This window comes from Chelonoidis abingdonii, chromosome 7 (assembly GCF_003597395.2).
Source record: "Chelonoidis abingdonii isolate Lonesome George chromosome 7, CheloAbing_2.0, whole genome shotgun sequence".
Classification (NCBI taxonomy): Eukaryota; Metazoa; Chordata; order Testudines; family Testudinidae; genus Chelonoidis; species Chelonoidis abingdonii.
Window position 1 is genome coordinate 92,855,214 of NC_133775.1, and position 22,519 is coordinate 92,877,732.

At 38.0% G+C, this 22,519-nt stretch overlaps 1 protein-coding gene across 2 annotated transcripts in view; it reads left to right on the forward strand.

The window, feature by feature from the left end:
* Positions 1–12,144: 12,144 nt before the first annotated feature.
* PPP2R2B (protein phosphatase 2 regulatory subunit Bbeta) overlaps positions 12,145–22,519 on the forward strand; it is a 291,114-nt gene continuing 280,739 nt past the window's right edge. Inside the window, exons 1-2 of one of the 2 annotated variants that reach the window (XM_032801480.2) lie at positions 12,145–12,267; positions 12,393–12,470. In XM_032801480.2, the coding sequence (XP_032657371.1) occupies positions 12,258–12,267; positions 12,393–12,470 (88 nt within the window). In that variant the 5' untranslated portion in view covers positions 12,145–12,257. Of the gene's footprint in view, positions 12,268–12,392; positions 12,471–20,715; positions 21,023–22,519 lie in introns of those variants that run through there. The other variant, XM_032801482.2, reaches the window with a different exon arrangement.

The window sequence follows — 22,519 nt, forward strand, 5'->3', positions numbered from 1 at the left end:
TAACGAACGGGCTTTATAAGAAGTTTCAGGTCAAAGCAAAATGCACTTACAGTCTTCTGAGACAAATTACTTCCATTTAATTGACTTTAATGTTAAATAATAAATTTGGGTTTTCTTAAATCACTGAGACTGGATATCTTTTAGGAAACAAGGCTCAAGTTTCTCATTGCGTATGTATTTGGAGTTCAGCAAAATGCTGATACACAACCAATACTCATGAAAGGCATCCTGTTCACAAATGGGATCCTGAAATCTTACATTTGTGTACTGAAGGGGCACACACTGGGCAATGGGAGTGCGAATTCACCTGCATACTACTCCTCCATGTGTCTCAAACAATAACCAGGAAGCACTCCCACAGTGGCCAGAAGGTAGTTAATTCTCCATGTTCACTGAGTCCATAACTTAACAGCCAACAAGACAGGCAGTTTTGATGAAGATTTCTCTGATGTGGATGTCCAACAGAGAAAACCACCAGTTCTTTTTCGATAGGCCACTGTACCAACCATCAAATGGAAAACAGGCAGCCCCTACCAAGCTGGAGTGGCTACTAACTGTGAAGAGTTCTATTCCTATTATAAATCTCCAAGCCAAGCAGAATAAATTAGGGGCTGGGCCTAGAACAAGTGGGGACAAGAGTATAAGGGGCCTTCATCACCCTCATGCAAAAATCAGGGAATAATCCCACTCATGCTAAATGCTAGGTCTGAAATTTTCAAAGGAGCCCTATAGATTTAGACACTCAAATCCCCTACCTCGCTCTCTTAGGCTTGTTTGAAAATCCTAGCCTAGTTTCATCAAAGGGGACAAAAAGGAAGGCTGGCCTCATAGAGAAGAGAATATGTGCTGTGCTCTTTCAGAGGCAGGAGTCCTGGAGGCACTCCCCAGAGACATTTGCCCACAACAAACTCTACCCAGGAGCTCTTTGTAGGTGCACCTACATACACATGCAGTGAAGCTACTTGTTTTTCTACCAGTCTGATCTCATGACATTAGTTCAACTGAATGGTCAGCAGACAAAATCACTGCTCTTTTTCTGCTAGTAAATATGTCTTTGGAATAGATTAGGAGAAACAGCTCAAGTTTGGTTTTGTTCTCAACTCACACGGTATTTCTCTAGTTTTAATTGTAAAACCACACTTCAAAATGCATGCTAAACATCATTCCTGTGGCTAACTCAGCAATGCATAAGGAGAGAAATGGACCAGATCTGATTGTACATTGCTCCAACGTAAAAGCTGTCTTCACTTAGCTTGATGGAAGTCCCACACTACAGTTGATAAAAGCAAGATTTTTAAAGCAGTTGTCCCTTAAATGCAAGAGGAAGGATGGTCCTGTGGTTAAGGCACCAGCATAGGACTCAACAGAGCCATTCTCAATTCCTCCATGGACTTTGTGTGTAACCTTGTCTGTGATGCTTTAATTGATGCATGAAGATGATAATAGGGAGGGGGGTGAGGTTTAATTTTTTAATAAAACTTGATAATGCAATTGTTCAATGCTCATCTCTCCCTGAAATCAAACGGAATTGAGGGCACTCAGCATCTTAACAAATTTTCATTAATGACTCTTTTGCAGAAAACATTCTCCTCAGTCTTCATCAAACCCCCTACTTTCAAAATAGTGTTGTTTAAAATCTGTTTCATGTCATATCTTAATCTATTCCTCCAAATTTCATGGCAACAAATTTGTTTTGAATTTAGTATTTTTGAATGCTCCTTGTAAGCAGAACTATTAATGTAAAACAGGAAAACCAACGGGAAAATCCTTTTCTCAGAAAACATATATGGGGTTTCATGCCACAGCCATTTTTCAATGGGATTTAAATGGAAATGGCTCCTGCACCAAGGGCAGCTGGACCAGGCTTGGCATCAAGTTCTGCTATGCTGGTATCAGAGGAGAAATCTACCTGCATGGTGTAAATTATGCCATTTGTTTTATTTATAATTTTCAAATACACTAATATTTGGGAGCACATACAATGTACACACTAGCCAGACTGTATCACAGTATGCAGACTGGAAGCTCAGTTTTGTTTTGAGTGGAGAACTGAGATTCAGAACCACAGTCCGCAGGAGTAACAGTACCTGTAACCAATACTCTTCCATTGCATTCAGTTAAGTTAGGTAATACAGTCAGCAGTCTCCATCCAAAATCACAGCCATTGATAGTTTAAAGTTCTCATTACCACAATGACATAAGAACTAAACTAGAAATGTGGTCCTTAGTTCAAGAACTTACCATACATACTATTATTAAATACTTATACTGCAATAGTACTCAGAGGTCCTAATCAGGATCAAGGCCCCTTTACAACAGATATAGTCCAGACACACAGAAAGACAGTCCATTTTTCATTAATGAAGAAAGCCAAATTTTGTTTACTTTTTAAGTTCCTTGTGCAAAATACAGTGGGCAACTCACCCCAATATTTTATTTGTACAATTCCTATATGAAGCGGAAGCCAAATAAAGGTTCTGAAGGTGCACACAAAAGTAAATGGGGTGTGGTATTATAAAAATAAGGCAAATAAATACATAAGGGGTGGTGGGTTGGATACATTCCTTGTGCGAGGACAGAATGTTTATAACTAGAGAGGCTATGGCTTAGTGATAGAAAGATGATTCCTCTGTAAACCTTGAAAAAATCATTTAGGTGCTGGAGCAGCTTATAGGTTCACAATCTTAAAACTTTTGAACATTATTTGCAAAATAGATACACATTCTCTATCTCTGAGGCAGATACAGACTCTCTGTTTTTGCAGTTGTTATGACTTAATTTTTTTATTGGCTAAAATCATCACCGTTTTTTGGTGCATTTTATAAAGTGAGTTTTTAAACACCTCTTCTCTCCCTTCAAATCTTGTATCATATCAAATGTTCCTCTCCCTTTCCCCTATACAAACATAAACTCTCTTGGATATTTATGGCTTGCTTAACACTAATATATCTGTTTATTATGGGGTATTCTTGGCTTTATGATGTTTGCTCAATTATTTTAATACTATTATATACTATGATACCGACTGTATTAAATATGCTTATTTATTGTATGCACTCTTAATCATTATGTTTTTATTAAATTATCAATTAAACTGCATCACTGATTATATTATAATCATTATCTATTACGAAGCATTGTTACTTTCAAGATTTATTACTCCTTTGCCTGTTATTTATTTCAGTTATTCCTGACGGCCATTTATTAGTTTTATTGGTGCGTGTATTGTGATTTATCACTACCTTCATCTACTGCCAGCATCAATTATTTTAAATGTTAAGTACTTATAGTGCGCTCGCTGCCCTTCGCTCTTTACCTGAAACCCACGGCACGCTCATCTGCACCTGTAGCTGTGAGAGCAGCAGCATCCGAACCAGCCCTCCCGCCATGCCGCACGCGCCCACGCGCGAACTCCAACTTCCAACGACGCACGTCCAGACGTGCCGGGGACTGAGTCTGCGCGCATGCTCTGGGGGCTAGGAGCGGCTTTCAGGACCGAAGATGAGATAGCTGCGCATGCGCGGTCTTCACACCCTGGGCTTTTTTTCGTTCGCTCGGGGTGCCCGTTCTCCACAGGCAGCCATCTTGAGTCAGGAGTGCAGCTCTCCCTTGCCCCTCGCCGCTGCACGGTTTTAACTCCTGCAGTGTGTCAGTGCATGGCCAGGGTAATCACCTTTGGGTCCACATGGCAAAGTGGTCTATGCACGTTCCACACTGCAAGGTGCACACTCACGCGCTGTATTTGGCACCTGCAGCAAAATGTCCACAGAGCCCTATAAATGTATAACCGGACTACCAGTCAGTGTGGTACAGTGCAAGCAAACAGCTAAGGGGCAGCCCCTCTCCCACCATACCTAGGTAGATAGATTTCTTTATATAGCTTTGGCCCTGTACAGTCAAATAAAGGATTAATAAACAGCAAAGTCCCTTGCCCTGTAGCTCTTCATAGTCTAAAGGAATTCAGGCACCATTTGTAATGGAAGGTCTATTGTCAATGGTTTAGATGTTCCCTTCTTTCCAGTTCATTATTTAGATAGACAAAGCACCCAAAGTGTGCTAGGCATTGTCCAAATCCAGAGAAAGGCACAATAGACATTGTGAATAGAGCTGTTGGAAAATCTTCCTTTGAAACTGGTTTGTGACAGAAAATTGAGTTTGTGACAAAAAGATTTTGCAAAAACTATCAGTTTTCCACAGGCAATGCTGACATTTCATGGGAAAAAAAACACATTCATTAAAATGAGAAAAATTCCATTCGTCCATGTCGCCATAGCCTGTTGGGAGCTGTAGTTTAGCTGCCTCAGGTCACCATACCCCTTGATGGGCCAGGATCCCTTGTCACACTGCATCTCTAAATGTAGTCCCACCAGGGAAGCCAGCCTGTTGAGGAGAATGGGGACATGCAACACCCAAACTGCAACTCCCTTGAAGCAACAAGGTGGCATTTCCAAATCAATTTTTTTCAGTTTTCAGTGGAAAGTTTCCAGTTGAACATTTTCATGTTTTAATTTTTCACCCAAAAGTTGAAATTGTCCATGGAAATAAATTCTGAGCAGCCCTAGTTATGAGAGTTAAGGAATGTTTGTAAAGTGATTTGAGGGCTCCAGATAAGTGATTTGAGGGCTCCAGATAATTAGTCACACAGGTCTAGTTCATGCGGTCTAGTTCATGCGGTCATGTCTACATTTAGTCTACATTTAGTCATTGGCACTAGTAGGAATAAGAGTCTCCTACTTACCAAAAATTAACAGTTACTCCTTAATTCAAGTGGAAGAGGCGTTCCTACTGGTAACCGTGGTATCTGTACCTATGCAGTCAGAGATTAATTACCATTGCGTATACAAATGTCCAGAACATTATCTATTTCCATTATTACTTACCTAGTTTGCACTTGCAATCATGACAATTGACCATTCGGATTAGGCACACAATAATGCACAAGTAGTAGCACAACTAAAAAAGTTCAAACTCCAGAAGTGGGGCTCCACTAATTGGTTAAATCTGCTTTAGTGCCTGGGTACTAGCTGGCAAAAAGAAGGGCAAACATTAGGATTGTTCAAGACTAAAACCCTGGCACATATATGTTTAGAACAGTCAACTGAAAATCCTCCAAATGAGTGCTGAAATCTGCCTAATGCTGTAAGAAATGCATAAATGCACAAAAGTCCTTATTGTACCACAAAAACTTGTCATCCTTGTACTATCCCCTATTGGATAAACAGAGACACCCAGCAAGGAGGAATTTGTGAGATTCTGAAGAGAAAGCAGAAATTCCTTTTTGGTTCTTACAAAAAAAGTTGCTCCCTAATAAGATGTTGATCTAACCTCACAACTGTATTGTGAAACTTGTTACAGTTTTCAGAGTAATTAACTAACATTTTATTAGTGCTGCATCTAGTTAGCCTGATAAACATTCACAAACATAAAAAACTCTGTAGAACCTGAATATTTGTGAATGAACATGAGCTCAATATTTTGATAACACTTTGGCTCATTAGACTACTGTTTCAAATTTTCTCTATATATTTGCCTGTGTTAGATTTTCTCTTCCACTATTGTATAACTAGCAGGAGCAATATTGAACACTAACTGAGATCCAAGTTGAGAAGCAACCTGTGCTACTATGCTATTCTACGTCCAGGCTGCTATGAGCTCCTTATGACCTTTTCCCAATGATGAACCTTGTTTACATTTATGCTGAGCCAGTCAACATTAACTTAGATAGGTAAACTCCATAGTTTTGAGTGAGGACAATGCTACAGGGTCGGGGAATCAGTACTATAAAGGTGGCACAAACCCTTCTGTAAGTCACTTCACATTTCTATGTGGACAGTATTTCAGAGAAATAATGAGGCTTACTTTATATATAAAAATCCACGTGTCAGTGTCTCTCTGTTTTTCATGCCTAGAGTCGCTGGATATCATCCCCTTTGTCCAAGCAGGTAAAGGGGGTGTTTTGGTCCATGGTATTCTATTCTAGCTTTCACTTCACCCTGATGCCTCCTTCATCTGGAACTGCTTCCCAGTTTTCTTGCACAAGGCAGCCTCTGTTTCATTCTTTAAAATGGTTTGGGCTAGATACCCAAGAATATACCCAAGGGTCAGTCAGATTTGAACCTGAGTGGCTTACCAAAACTGCTGCCCATGCTGCCATGGCCATACTGCTATGTGCATTGTGCTAGCTCTGCGCTATTTTTAGCACGCAACTCAAATATTGCTAGCATAGGTTTGTCTACCCACTCTGGGATGCATGCTCCCACTGCAATGTAGACATATCTACTGTGACATCTCCCATCTGATCTGCATTTTAATTATGTCACCTTTTGAATCTTACTAGCCTGAGTTAAATTCCTTGAAGCAGGAACCTTGTCTTACATGTGGGTAAAACATTATGTATTCTGTAAAAACTAAGCAATAATAATTATGAGTAATAAATAATAAAACAAATTCTGTTCTCACACTGCAGTAAATCAGATATAACTCCACTGAAATCCATGGATTTACACTAGAATAAAGATTGTAAAAGACATTAGATTTAGACCCACTAAATAAAATAATAGTCAGTTATGCTGACGCAGAGTTTCAATATCAAAAAGAATATCTATCAAATTGAAAATCTAACAAGAGATGGATTTGTTTCATCTATCAAAATTATGCTCCATTATTTAGTTTCTACTTTTCAGGTCCTTTATTTCTTTAAACTGCCCAATCTAGTTATCTGAAAATTAAATTCTCTAAGACTAGGGAATATATTTCCAAAAGTTATCAATCGCAATTCCCAGTTGTTCAGCACTGGCAAATTTCACATCATAGTGATTCTGGAGACCGTTGAAATCAAGGATGATGAAACAAATCAGTACTGGTTGCCTCTTTACTACCTTATATGATATGTGACTTTATGTATCTGTATATATATTGAGGGAAGAACAACTGTAATGAGATAACATTTAATTAGGAAAAAAAGATGGAGATGAAAATTAAGGAAAAATCAAATCTAAGCTCATGTAGGAAACAAAAACAAATCCAAATTTTGTTTTTCTACAGTGTCATGAACATTTTTATGGTACTACTCAGTTTTAATTGGGGTATTGCAGTCTGTCGCTATTTTTAATCCAATTGCCAAGATTTCCTACCAGTGCATCTCCCAACATACAAGATTTAATTAAAAACTGAAAATGTTACAATTCTGAAAATGTGTACAGCTTTCCTCTTAGAAGTTGTGATCTGCATACATTTATCTTGAAGATATTTTGGAAACTGAGGTTGCAAAACATGTTGAGTCTATTTGAGCCATGTGATAGAACTGTTACCTTGGCAATAATTTTTTTCCTAATAAAATAGATCATTGTTTAAAAGAGCAAACTATTGGCTTTTGACATTGTGGTTCATCATCCTGTGTCTTCAACTTTTGTCTCATTCTGAAGGTCACCATAAGTTGGTTCTCATTCAAATTTAATCAAATTAAAAAGTTAGTTGGATGTTTTCTATAATATTTGTTACAACAATCTAGACTTAAGACGAAGGCCTTTATCTCTTAAAAACTACAACCTGCAAAAATTAAACATTTCAGTTGTTTAAAAAGGGGATTTCATTTACAACCTTTTAATATTGGAATGTTTCAAGGAGATAAAGACTTTTTGTGACATTTGTAGGCAACTTGAATCTTCAGTATAAGTCAAGAGAAAAACTGAGTCCCTGTTCAAACTAAACCAGTTGTCTTCAAGTAAATAACATCTTATATGGCTGAGACAACTATTTGCACTGGCCAGAATGATCTTCTCCCAGTAATTACAACAGAGAAGTAATGAGGCAAGTACCTCATCTACTTTCTGTTCCATCTCACCCCCCCTTCCAGTATGCACAAGCATAATCTTCTTTGCTAAGATATTTAATTAGGGTCAAATCCTGAAGTTGTTACTCATTTTTATTCAGTCTTTACTAAGGCAAAAAGTTCTGTTGTGAATTAATCCATTTAGGGATGAATTTGGCCCACTGGGAGTAACGGCTGAGTAAGGAGTGACTAAAGAAGTCAGGGTTTGGCCAAGTAATATTAAATGTATTCATTTTGGAGGATTCAAAGTGCTGTACTAGGGTTAGAAGCTCTTACAAACACCACAAGGATGACCTATTCCCTCACAGAAATGCAGCCAACTCAAGGATGAAATGTAGTAGCTTCATTAGGACACCAGAGTACGACACAACACAGACCAAATTCTGCCCTCAGTCATAAATTCATACCTCTCGTTGAAGCCAATGTGCATAGCACCTAAGTAATGTTGGACATAATTTGGCAAGATATCCCTTTCAAACTGAAGGGGGTGTACAGGATTTAGGATGTCAAAATGTAATTACCTGAGGTAAAATTTGGCCAAGAAATTTCAGTTAACTTCTGCAAAAAACTACCATGGGATCTTTCTCACAAATAGTCAGAGCCTGAATTACTAGTGGAAACCTACTGGAAAGAAGAAGGATAATCAAAATATTTTTATGTTAGTTACTTGCATTTGTTTGTTATCATATAAATTAGAAATATATTCCTAAGGAGTGTATAAAAGCAGCTGTGATTGTATCACAGACCAGTGGATTGGCAGGAGATCTGTGAGCTGCATGCCAATCCAGCCTGTTTTAATTTTTACCATAACAATTAGAATGTCATATGGCATCACTTTTCAGGGATGTTGATAAAGTTTGACAGGTCTACATTTTAACTAAAAACTCACTTTCTTTTTTTTTTAAACTGACTTGATACTGGAAAAAAAATCACCAGTGTTTCCAAAACAAGGGCTGCAAATGATGATGAATCCCAGCTCCCAAGCTGGGCAAGTTGTCAACATGAAAATCAGGGGTTTTGTGCATTCATAATATGTCACACTATCCATCTGCTCTCCTAAGTCCATTCTTGTGAGCAAGCAGGGGATTGAATAGACAAAAATGCTACTTTCAGAAGCCCTTTAAAAGTGGTTGGTCACCCAGCCAAGGAGCAGGAATTTTGAGCCTTTTAGAAGGAAATGATCGATTTCTTCAGTATGAGTAGAAAATATTAAATAAAAAACACAATAATTTTCTAGAGAAGGGCATAAATGTTGAGCCTCTCAGCCATGACATTGTCCCTTTGTCTGTGTGATACATCCCATGAAACATTCAAATGTATGCAGTGATATTAGGACATACCCTCTGTAGGCTTCAGACTACTTTTTAAAAAGTGGGTAAATTTCAGAGCTAACATGGCTCAGAATATTGGCCAGCTATGAGTCATATCAAAATTGAGATTCTTTCCAACTAGGATCACCTCAAATATGAGATCATCTCAAAATCTGGCCATTTAACTTTACATGTTCATAATTTTAGAACTACTCCACCATTTTTGTTCAAACTTGGCTTGTTCTGTAGATCTCATTGACACTTAAAATCAAGAAAGTTCTGAAAACTGTATATACTCTATTATAACATACAGTATATAAACATTTGAAGTGTTTAAAAATCCAGTTTATTTTATATTAATTTATAAATTATTGATCATGATATAAAGAAAAATAATACTTGAGGCTTAAACGCAGTGGAGCAGAGTTAAGGGTAGACTTTACTTCTTCATTCTGCATTTCCTAATATTTGGATGCTTTATTTTTCAGTCTTAATGTTACATTAATGTTAATGTTAACCCTTTGCACAGAATTGTAATAAATGGGATCTTGTTAGATAATTGATTACTGAGACATTAGGTGGTCAAGTCCAGCTTGGTTTATTTAAGTCAAGTTGCCCTGACTAAAGACATGACAGCATGTTACATGTGGGCTGAGGTCTTTTATAGTTCTTCTGCTCCCTCCTCCCCTGTTTATCATATATTTACAATACAGCTACTGCATAACTTCTTATTGTTTAACTACTATTAAATGTCTACTTTGTGGTTATTTGTTTAGACAGTTACATTTAATACACTTCAGATTTTCAGTGTACAAAAGGTTACAACAAATTTGGCTAAAGGAGACAATAACACTTCATAATTAATTACTTATTTTTCCCTTTGCAGTTGGAACATTTTATACTTTTGTGAGATTTACTTAAAAATACAAAGAAAGGCCATGATGGGCCACATCAATTGTCCATCTAGCCCAGTAACCTGTCTCTAATAGTGGCCAGTGCCAGATGCTTCAGAGTGAATGAACAGAACAGGCCAATTTTGAGTGATCCACACCTTGTGGTCCAGTCTCAGCTTCTGGCAGTTGGAGGTTTAGGGACACCCAGAGAATGGGGTTACATTCCTGACTATCTTGGCTAATGGCCATTGATAGACCTATCCTCCATTAATTCATCTAATTATTTTTTTAACCCAGTTATATTTTTGGCCTGTGCGTTATGTGAAGAAGTACTTTCTTACATTTGTTTTAAACCTGCTGCCTATTAATTTCATTGGGTGACTTCTAGTTCTTGTGTCCTGTGAAGGGGTAAATAACACGTCTCTATTCACTTTCTCCACATCATTCATGATTTTATAGTCCTCTTTCATATTCCTCTGCACGTTAGTCATCTCTGTTCTAAGAAGAACAGACCCAATTACTTTGGAATTTGTCTTATGCACCTTATAATTTTAGTTGCCCTTCTTTGCATATTTTTCAATTTTTTGTAGCTTTGATGACAACCTTATAACTTTCCATTTGAGTAGTCAGAGCAGTTTACAAGTATATATGTTTAAGCATCTGCAAAAATAAGTGTGTAAAAATAGATTCTGACCTTCATAAGCAATATAAAACTTGCTTGCTAATATTTTTATTTTTCTAAGCCTAATTTTGCAAAGTTTTATGGAAGTTTTAATTAAAAGTTTATACTAAACGCTCTAGGCTTATGTGTTAACAGAATAAACACAAACCACAATGTGATACAGCAGAGAATCCTGTGGCACCTTATAGACTAACAGACGTTTTGGAGCATGAGCTTTCGTGGGTGAATACCCACTTCGTCAGATGCATTTGTCAGGTGCATGAGACAAATTCCATATGAGCAGAAATTAAAGTAACTGGGTCTGTTCATCTTAGAACAGAGATGACTAAGGTGCAGAGGAATATGAAAGTGATACAGAAAGACAGATAGAGAGACAGATAGGCAGATGGCTGTATAACATATAGATGAATGAAAGAAAGCTAGTAGATCAAATCTGAACCCCTTATTTCTCTGTGGATAGATCTGAAACACAAGTTCCAAACTAAATTCTACAATTTGATTCTTTCTAGTTTGGATACAAAAGCAGAAAAAGGTTATTTTCTGGATTTGATTCAGATACGGCAGAAATCTCACTAAGAGTTCTCCCCATAGGATTTTAGCCTAAGAGCCAGCTAATCTATATCATTAACCTATATTTACATCTTAATATATGTATATCTCTATCCTTATCTAAAAAGGGAAGGAAGGGAGTGTGATTCTCATGGTTAAAGAGCTTTGGGAGTCAGGACCTCTGGGTTCTGAGATTTTTCTCTGATTTGCTGAGGGCAAAACACTTAACCTCGCTCTGTGTCACAGTGTACCCATCTATAAAACTGATATAATAATATTTCCCTTCCTCACGGGCTTGTTGTGAAGCCTCCTTAATTTGATATTTTAAATTGCTTTGACAGCCTCAGATAAAAAGTAGTATATTAGATAAAATAAAGCAAGTTGACTTTGGAGCTAAAGATTTTGTGTGCCAGAGTGAATGATATATTGCAAAGAAGAACTTTTTGCTGTGCCCTCAAGGAGATGAGGAGCAGCAGCAGATGAAACATATTACCATGCTGGGTTCAGTATAGATTGCTACTGTTTACATGGAGATGCTTACAATATGAATGCCCTTTTATAACAACTATAAAGTACTAGAAGCTTCCAGGCAAACATTAATCTAACGATCTTGTAAGGATCTTAAAATAAAATGGTTTCATTCTGCAGAGATAATTGCCAAGCAATTGACAACTACGTAGGCCACAAATTAGAAAAAATGGTGTTGTTTTGTTGTTTTCTCTCTCTCTCTCTTTTTCAGTCTCTTTCACAAAGATGGAAATGACTGGGAGTATTAGTATTCTGACGAAGAGAGGCTGTGACAAAGAGCATGACTGCAGGGCCTCCTGACTCCTCTATGATGCTGCCAATGATATAAAGGAGACTGGCTCCAATTGCACCGTTTTCGAAATAGCCCTAAGATGGCACAGAGAGAACAGACAGAGAGGCAATTCACAAACACAGGCATAATGTTTTTAGTTTCCCGGCATTAGGTTATCATTTTGCCTGGAAGAATGATACCAGGTGAACACATATTTATCCTCATGCAGTGGTTGTAGATATTAGTGAATGTTTGTTCATTTAAAGAAAGACCATATATAGACGTGTGGTTACATCTTATCTTCTTTTTGCATGTGTTTCACTGGCAGGATTTGGAAACCTCATGCAGGATGTGCTGTGGTGCTTTAATCAAGTAAAAGGAACTATTGACATAGGAGTCACCGAAGGTAGGTTTATTTTTCCTTTTGTTGCTTTGATCAAAGAGAACTTGTTTTTCATGTACAGCTTGCTTGATCAATATTGGGTTTATTTGATCACATGTTGTTGAGTAAAATTGCAAGAGAGGAACTGAGCAGTGCTTCCTTTTTCTTCTGTTTTCTTCAAATATTTATTCATTTTAAAAGGTAAGTCACCAAAATTAGTTAGCAATCAAACATTCATATTATGTAATTATTGCTTAAATGGATTGATAATTTAACAACCATTTGTAAAATACATTTATAGTAGCTCTTAGTTCTTATTCACAATAGCATCAATAGTAGGGAATTGATGCAACCTCCCCACAAAAAAAGTTAAAATTGGAATCGGTTTGATTTGATTTCTGGATAATACCATACTAACGTACTATATACCCCCATATCTGGGGATAACATAAATTAGAGTGCATACACTTTTACAGATATGCATTAGTGCAGGAGGGATTTCAAAGACACCTCAGGGATTTAGGAGCACAAGTCACATTGACTTTCACATCCAATAGTGTTAGTGGGAATTGTGCTGCTTAGGCACTTTTGAAATTTTCCCCCCGAAAAGCACAACCAGAGTCTCATTTCATATTTGGTCAAATACTGGACACATGGAAACAACATTCTGCCATAGCTGAATAGAACACAGGAACAAATAAATACAATTTTACTGATCTTAAAAGTTGTGTATATTAAATTTATCCTGTTCCCTCCTTTGTTTATTCCATTTTTTTCTTTTAACTCTCATTTTCTCTCCATTGCCCACTTTTGTTTTCTGTTTTATCTCCCATTTTGTTTTTATTGCCTCTTTTCTATCCACTATTTTCTTTCCTTCCTGACTTCACACATTTCCTCTTACATTCAATTTGTCCTTTGTGGAGAACTGAGATTGCCATCTCATCCCATTTCCTCATATTGCTCTCAAGTTGCCAACACCCTTCCCTGCATTTTTATTACCTCATTCTTAAAAATGAGTTATTAATTGTTTGCTTAGAAATTCTAGTGCACTTTTTTCTGGCATAGGAAGGCTAGATATCAGATGATGAGAACCCCATCACTATCTTCAGAGGGCTTTTATCGGAGGAGATTCAAATTTCTGATCTGGGTTACTGCACTGATCTTTAATGTTTAGAGACCTGGGTTTCCTTCATGTTTAAATTATCAGCTAACATGAGTTTATCCTTGTGATCATATCACAAAATCACTACATGACTGACGGTTTAGACTCGTGTTTAGAATAACGCATGAGGATGTTGCAGATCAGGACTTAGTTGCACTCTACTACATATAGCTTTAGACAGTGAAGCTGGCATGAGTGGATTTCCTCCAGTGGAATCACTTTAGGCACTAGAATGATGCACGGGAAAGAATTTGCTGAAAGCGATGCCACTGCACGAAGGCTCTTTTCTATGGGCACCGAGGTACCAAATTCAGGAAATGAATTGTTCTGTTGTGGTGTTTTTATTTATCTGTTTATTTATTTCTGGAAAGTTAGGGTTTCTTTAAAAGCATGGTATTGTGAGAAATGTGGTTCTAGGTATAAAGACAATTGATTCAGCCCATGTCTTGGGTAGCCTCTGGTAACAGAGTTCCTACTTCCTACCCTGCTCCCCAGGAAAAGTGTCCATACCTATGGTACCGTTGCATATTCTTCCTTGAGTGATTGCTTCCATTGTTGAGATGGCTTGGTAACATGTGAATATAATATCCATCATCCTGAGAGCAGAGTGTTGCATGAAACAGAACAAATATTTAAAAATCTATTAAATGGCTGCAAAAAAATTAAAATCAATTACAGTTAAGGTCACTGAACTCACGTGCTGCAATGTGGTTGCAAACCTGTTTGCATATTGTTTGAGCCTTTCTCATACAACCTAGATATGGAAAAATTATTTTACTTTGTCATATCTATCTGCTTGCCAGTCCAAGATAAATAAGAATGCTGGCTTTTTTTTTTCAGCTTGTGAGCCAATGAATGCTTTAAGACATTGGTTTTCAACCTTTGGGTGTTGACACCTCCCCCCAGACACACACAGCAAATAGGTCCAGGATGGTAGGAGAGGGCTCCTGAAACTTTTCTTCTATTGTAATATGGGGCCACAGCATGGAAAAGGTTAAGAGCCACTAGTTTAGAATATGTATGCAATGCAACCGCCAGGGAAACAAGTGATCATACAGATCATCAAAAAATTGGTCAACAAGTAAAGGTGGCCTTAAACAAAAGATCAGGCATGACTGAGTAGGAAGCCTTGGGAGGTAATTAAGAGGTAGAATTTATTATTATTGGTGGTCATTGGTGCTGTTTCATTTTGGATATATATTTACAATGATTCCACAGCATCCAGCACTTCAATGAGGTTATACAAATATATATCACAAAAGTGTTTAAATGCTCCTGTTTCAACAGAGCTCCATCCTTTTAGTTTTAAAAACTTTATTCTATCATGTGCTGCAGTCTTAGGAGTATATTCTAATCTCTCACCCTCCTAGCTCTTGTTAATGTCAATCTTTTGTATCTTATTTTCATGAAATCTCATTGACTCTTGTGAGGTATGCAGTTATGTGCCATTAACTGAAAGGAGATGTTGCCATTCTGTTTACTGGGTACCACATCTTTAAGTGTAGAGGATTCTAACTTCTGCAAGGCACCTGGGTTTCAGATCATACACAGAATGTTGCGGAGAGACAGTCTGTGCACTTGCTCTCTCTCTCTCTCTCATTTAATAATTGTTCTTTCTTTTGTCTGTTGTTTTCCTTAATCTGAAATAAAAGTAACCTAGCGTATAATACATGTTTTGATGGACTCAATAATATAATGGATCCTTTTCATTTCTAACTAACATAATCTTCAGAGTAAATGAGATATTTTATACTTCAGAGGGGCCTGAAGTTATCTTTTTCTAGTTGTAGAGACAAACACATTGACAAGAGTAATATAAAGGTACCAGACAATTACATTTGATGTACTACATTATATCAAACCAAATTTCATTCTGGAAAATATAAAACAAATTTTCAGGAGTCCTGCTTCAAATTGGTTTAATGGGGATTAGCAACTCGGTGGAGAATCCAGATATATGCAAAATAAAGGGGCAGGGTTTCTACCAGTTCTCTTGAGGCTTCAGAATCCACAGCCTAGAGTCATCATGACTTAAAAATATCAGCAATATTAGAGCAACTTCTCCTGATCTGACTGTGGGTAATGCCACTGGGGAGAGCTAAATGTGGTAGATGCTGTTGTCTTTAAAAGGCACCATAATGAGATTTGGGGCTGCAGTGCAACTCCTGTGATCTGTGTATCACAGAATAGTGGGTCATAGGCTCTTAGCATGTAAATCATGTCTTATTTAATTATTCAAGTTTAAAACATACAGATAATAAGGAGTTTTATAATGGAAAATAATATATAAATAGTAATATTTAAATTAAAATGACTTTAGTACATTCAATTGATCTTTCTAGTGCCTGTTAGGAATACTTTGTCATTGGATGCTATTGGATTCAAGAAATCTGCCATGATCAACAGCCGTTCTCATTGAGTTTGAGACTTTTATTACATGTGCTTGCACAATCTGTGTTTGCCAGGTCATCCAAATGTGTAACTGATAGCTCAGAATCAAACATTTCAAATGGCCAGTAACTGTCTGCAGGCTCCTTGATTGGCTCTGAGCCTTGCCTGTTGTCTTATCATGTTGGCTTCCTTTTTGTGTTGCTTGCTAATTAAGCATAATGCACCTCGACATTTTTGCATGTGAACCTACATGTTATTTGTTAATAGAGCATAAAAAACTGAGCACAAACAATTAAATAGATTCAAACCACCATAGGGTTACTGATATTGTTGTATCCAAGGTATAAAAGGTAGGATTGATCTCTTTCTTGGGAAACTTTTGAATCTATTATATATTTTTAGTGAAAATAACTTTTTTTTCAGTCATGCACAGTGTAGAATATTTTTATCCATAAATTTGTTGTAAAAAGAGAAAGATTTTTGTAAATGTCAGTGCCATAGACAGGATTGCTGGACAATATTTCAGAGAAATAGTGAGGCTATCTTGTGCCCTCTTCTGAAGCTGTGATGGGAATCTTGGCAGCAGAACTGATACATTTTCAGTGCCCAAAAGTACGGAGAGTAGGGGCTGGATATGGAAGCTTATTTCAGTGCAAGCTCTAGTGTATAGAGGCAAGAGGAAGCAAAACTGGCGTTTATTACATGAGCACAGAGTCTGCTGTTGCGTTACCCTCTCCATCCTCCCTCCCTATTGCATGTCAGCATCCACACATCTACTCAACTGCCAGTGTGGAACAATGCCTTACCTGCTCTGTAGTGGCAATGAAATGGGAGGTAGAAAGGGAAGATTCTTCCCAGAACTTAGCCTGGCTACTTTGGTTTGAAATAGGGTTCTGGACTCTTATTTAATCCTTATAAATCCACTATTATCAACCAGACCGATACCCTGGTTTTGTTGGGGGTGTTTTGCCCAGAGACAGAGAAGTGATTTTTATAATTTTGCAGCCCTTTCACTGGAGTAACTAAGAGTTTTTGACATCACAAGGCAATTAAAACCAAAACCTGATCATTGTTCAGACTAGTTAAGTGTTGAGCACTTGTGACTTAATCAGCCTCCCTTGCAATTTACAATTTGAGCAAGTATGAGTTAATATTATTAATTTTTAAAACAAATGTCCATAGTTTTATTTATTTTTTATTTCATTACCACTCTTCTTCCTACAAACCTTTTTCAAGATACAGTTCAAAGTAATTTCCCCCCAGATAACAGCATAAATAATTTCTTAGACAGGACTTCCATAGCTCACTCCATTGATCAAGTACAGTAGATAATTTCAAAGCTGGCAAAGCTAAACAAAGTACTATCCTTCTTTCCTGGATTTCAGACACCCTGTGTGAAATAAAATGCAGAACCCATTTGTTTACATAGTTTGGTCTGCTTACTGAAAATGTGTTCTTTTATGAAAATTTAATTATATCTGAGGAATATTTATTTCTTAGTTGGCTAATTTTTTTCATGGAAGAAGGTTATATGGAATGTTTCACCTTACCTATAGCTTTTAAGGCCTTTGTTAACTTGTTATCCAAAAAATAACATATAGTTTCCTAGAAGGTTGGATGGACACAGGGGTTAATGGGATATAAAACCTTTCACATTTAGGTTATTCAAAGCTTGCCCTTCAGCACCTATTGAAATTAATGGAAAAACTCCCATTGACTTGACTGGGAAATGGATCTGGGCCATTGTATGTAGTGAGCAAAGCTGATGACCTGTTGAAATAATTAGTGCAGGTACAAGTGGACAAAGTTCCATGTCATATTAATCATGGGCATAATCATCAACCAGGATGTCAGTGGGTATGCCTACTCTGCAATAAAAAACACGCAGCACTGAATCTCAAGAGTCGGTGTCAATTGATTCAGGCTTCCAGGGCTTGGGTTGCGGGACTAAAAATTGTCGTGTATAAATGTATGGACTCAGGCTGGAGCCTGAGCTCTGAGACACATCCTCCTTGTGGGGTTTCAGGACATGGGCTCCAGTCCAAACCTGAAAGTCTACTCTGCAGTTTTTAGCCCTGCAGACTGAGCCCCGTGAGCCCAAGCCAGTTGACCCAAGCCAGCTATGGACTTGCCAAGACATACCCCGGCAGGTTTGTGAGTGAATGTGAGGAAGCCTGCATTGGCCCCATCCATACAATGCATCGTGTGCAAGATCTCATCTGTGGTTGAGGACTTCAATTTCCAGTATGGCCTATCTGGCATTTTACATGAGGATTTAGATTCATTTACAAAAATAATAGATGACTTCTTATAAGTGCATAAAGTTAATTCTACACGCTTTCTTAGAGATGTTTGCATATTAAGCCAGAGAGACCTATACAACTGTCACTAATATACAAAGAGGTACTAATATACAGTACATTATATGTACCATGCAGCCACTTAATTTAGTATTGTGATCTTGATCTTGTGAACTAAATAAGATGATAGCTGCTTTGGGAAGCAGTGCTGGTGAATCAATAAGTGGCACTCTTCCTTCTGAGTCAGTACTGAAACCAATGTCCATTGGTGTTACATGGTGCTATGTTGCTGGAAGTGCCATCTGTCAAGTGACACATAAAACAAAGCCTTCACGCCAGTTGGGCCAGATTGTCTTGCCTTCGTCAGCCCTTTTGCGACATCATGCAGACGCACACATATACGCAGTGTGGGAGTATGCAGTGAATGGATGGGGTTACAGTCAGAATAGGAAACAATAGTGCTCTGACTCTTCACAGCTGGTGGATAGCTTCTTAAGGACTATTGCCAGCTGACATAATTTAGCTAAGGCTCTAGGCTGCTCTAATTTATACAGAGAACTGGGCTGGCATAAAAGTAACCTCAAATCCAGGAAGCACAAATGACTCATTGGCAATTCACAACTACCTCCACACTTCGCTGTGCTCCATTAGGGAGGGTGGGCTCAAAAGAGAACCTAGGCTTTAGTGGTCATTAATGATCCCAGGAAACTATTTATAAGAATTGGAACTAACTTCCCCTCTGTCATTTCAAGTGGATATGGCATTCATCACTGTTATGTAGTGTTGCTGTTATCTGTTAAAACAGCTGTTTTGTTTCACCCCAGAAGTGCTCACATAGGAATATATAAAGTGCTTTGGGATGAAAAGTGCTCTATAAATGCAATATATTATTCGTATTTTGTATCTTGTTTCTTGTGATATATTTACTGTAGAAAAATGGCTCTCAAATTGTGGCCTGCAATGCACTTTCATGTGATTCTGTCACAATGAGGTAGCATCTTTCAGTCTTTGCATTACTTGTAGCCCAGTCCTGGAATTTTTTTGAGTTCTCAGAAGTTTTTTTTTAACAAACGAAAATGAAAAGAAAAATATGTTTCTCCATGCACCAGCACAACTGTTTCATGTCTCTTGGTTGTCTTTGTATAAACACAACCATGATTAAATTTGCTGATGACAAGAAAACTGGAGATCCCTCCATACAGATGGACAGAACCAAACTGCAAAGTGACCTGCAATGATCAGAGAAAAGAAGGACTGCAGGCAACAAAGGCAGATTTGGTCCTAATAAATGCAAAGTCCTATACCCAGGGAGAGGAAATAAATAGCAGCAGTGAAGGTGTGGAACAGGGAATGCACTCACGTATCTATGTGAATATCTCTGTCTTAAGAAGTGGTACACAAGGTGAACAAGTGTCAGAAGCACTGATCTAGGTGCATTTGGCTGAATGCTAGAGGCCTCCAGGATCAGCTGGATGCTAAAGCATTTGAATTACAGCACTGATTGAAGAGAGTCAAGGGCATAGTAAAAGGTACTTTCATAATGTGGTTTAATTTTCATAATGTGGTTTCTAATAGCCCTTTTAATATCCCTTGGTTAGTCCCATGTCCTAAATTGCTGTAAAAATATTAATCAAATACCTGACTGCTGCGAAAGCACCTAACAGTACTCTTATGTGTGGGGAAGACAACGTGCTCAGTTTGAGATTGCTCTCACTCTTAGTGAGGCATTTGTGCCTTTACATTCGCACTGAAAATTGCTTGGTGCTGAAATTACTGTTTTGTGTTTGTGTTTTGCAGAAGGATACAGCTATAAAAGCTAAAATTAGTTTGTGTGATCCTCAAGTCACCAGTTACCACCAAACCTAGTTACATTTCCCTTCCCACCTCCCCCTCACATCCTTTTGGGCTGGTTGTCTGCTGTACCTACAGTTTGCAAAGCATGTTGACATCCATTGGAATGAAAGTCTCCATATAAATGTAGGATGTTTTTATGCTGCAGCTATCCTTAAAAACTAAATGCCTTTTTTTATTCTACATAGTTTAACTCCCACTCCCAATTCTTTAATAAAACAAGGGCAGATACCATTTCAGCGCATCCTCTTTTATTATTCTTGAAATCCACATCTTCCCTGGGTGATTTCTTTTAACAGCAGCCTATCCCCCTATCCCTCAGAAGACAAAGTTATAAAGCCTTGGTTACATTAAGATCTTTACCCAGAATGAGATATGGTCACAGAGTCTCCCAGCTCCCAGACGCTGCTGGTTTTCTTAGACAAACGGACCCAGAGGAGAGTAGGATGTTGCAGGCAGTGTTGTTCAGGGTGTGTGTTTACAGGCAGGACTGACTTAGTCAGCAAATCCTGCTCTGATGAGCTTCAGCCAATGAAGAGCCTATCCCAGCTTGCTTGGGGGCTTCAGAGTCCGAGCAGCATGCATGCAGAAATGTGAGGTGGCTCTCTTCCTGGTGCTGCTGCTGATGGCAAAATGGGGTCCGGGGACAGCGATTACTTGGGTTTCCCAGCTCTGCAGACCCAGGAGGGGTCCAATAGCGCACCTCCCACGTGGTCTGCCTTGAAAGCAGAAGGACTCCTCATGGATTGAGGAGACTTGGTTTATTTTAATTTTTTTTATTTATTTTTGGAAGATGAAATGCTTTTCTCGTTACCTGCCTTACATCTTCAGACCTCCGAACACCATCCTCTCCTGCAGCTGCCACACAGAAGGTACAGCCCAGTGGACGGCTGGTGGGAGGAGGAGGAGGGGAAATGTGGGTAGGTGGAAAGAAAGTGGGCTGGGAATATGACTGCTCCAAAAGCTCTGCTGACATTGCCTTTTGCAGCTAATACATGACAGTGATTGCTGGCGAAAGCCTGTGTGTGCCAGACTTAGAGATCATTTCAGCCTTGTGGAAAGCAAGGGAAAACTGTTATTAGTTAGCCATTTATCGAGATGAAGACTGAGAAGCAGTAAAATGCTTGGGAGATGTTTTGAACACTTAGCAGGTTATTTCTGTAAATACACATGATTTTGCGGTTCAGTTTACGCTAATCATGCAAACTAGTAATCAGAATCGATTTTAAGAAAGACTCTTTCACTAAATATTGCCCTGGAAATTTGACAGGCTTATACAGTTTCTCATTGTCCGTTTTACTCAGCTGTGCATTCCCAAGAAGGCAATTAAGAAAATAGATTTTAGCATTTTACTTGTTTGTGTATTTTTGCACTGTTTCATCCTTCACTTGAGCCAGTTTTCAGCTCTCAGCAGAAAAGCTCTGCAGCACTTGCTATTAAATCTAATGTTTGAACAAGGTTTGAACTTAATGCCCTGGATTTTAGTGGGACTGCTGCAAACTTCCCCCTTCCATAGGGAGTCTTCTCTCCTGCTGATTTATAACCTTGTATGTGTGTGTATACCATGGGTGAACTACCAGGCAATTTTGTGAATTACCTACAATAATTCCTAACAGCTGTGCGGGATTCAGAATTAACACTGATATTAATTCCCTATTTGGAACTGAAACATTTTTTCACACATCCTATAAAAATTAAAGATTTGGAGGAAAAAAATCTAAAGATGTTTGTCAGTGAATGTCTAATCAGCTACAGTATTGCCCTGTAACTAGTGGAAAGTTGGTGAGTGAGAGAAGAGACTAAGGGCCAAATCATGCTCTTAGTTACACTAGTGTAAGGGCTCCAAAATGCAAACACTACTATGGTATTACTCAAGGTAGAAGCGTCACACTGAGTATCACATGTTTGCAGAGTCAGGCCTTAACAGTAGAAAAAGACTGTTGATTTCAATGGTGCTATTCTGCATTTAAATGGTCAGACAAGGGTAACAGAGAATAGTTTGGCTCAATAGAAGTTTCAGATAAGTGCTTAAATAACACTGTTATTGGTGCTATCGAAAATCTTGAGTTTGACAAATAGCAACAGGAGACTCTGTACTAAATTGACATCCCCAGTTTGTTTTAGAAAATCAAATCACCTATTTTCATTCTATAATTTCTGATTCTCTCCATATGGGGAGCCAAGATTATAACAGATAGAGGTAGTGTATGTATGTACTTACTTTTTAATTAGGATCAATACTTATCTAGAGCTACTTTGCGTAAATAATAATTTTCAAGTGAAATGATTTACGGTGGAAGGTTTCAGTGATGATTTATTTGTGCTTAGTTTATGTGCGTTGTTGTTTTCACATTGAGTGATTTCAGTTT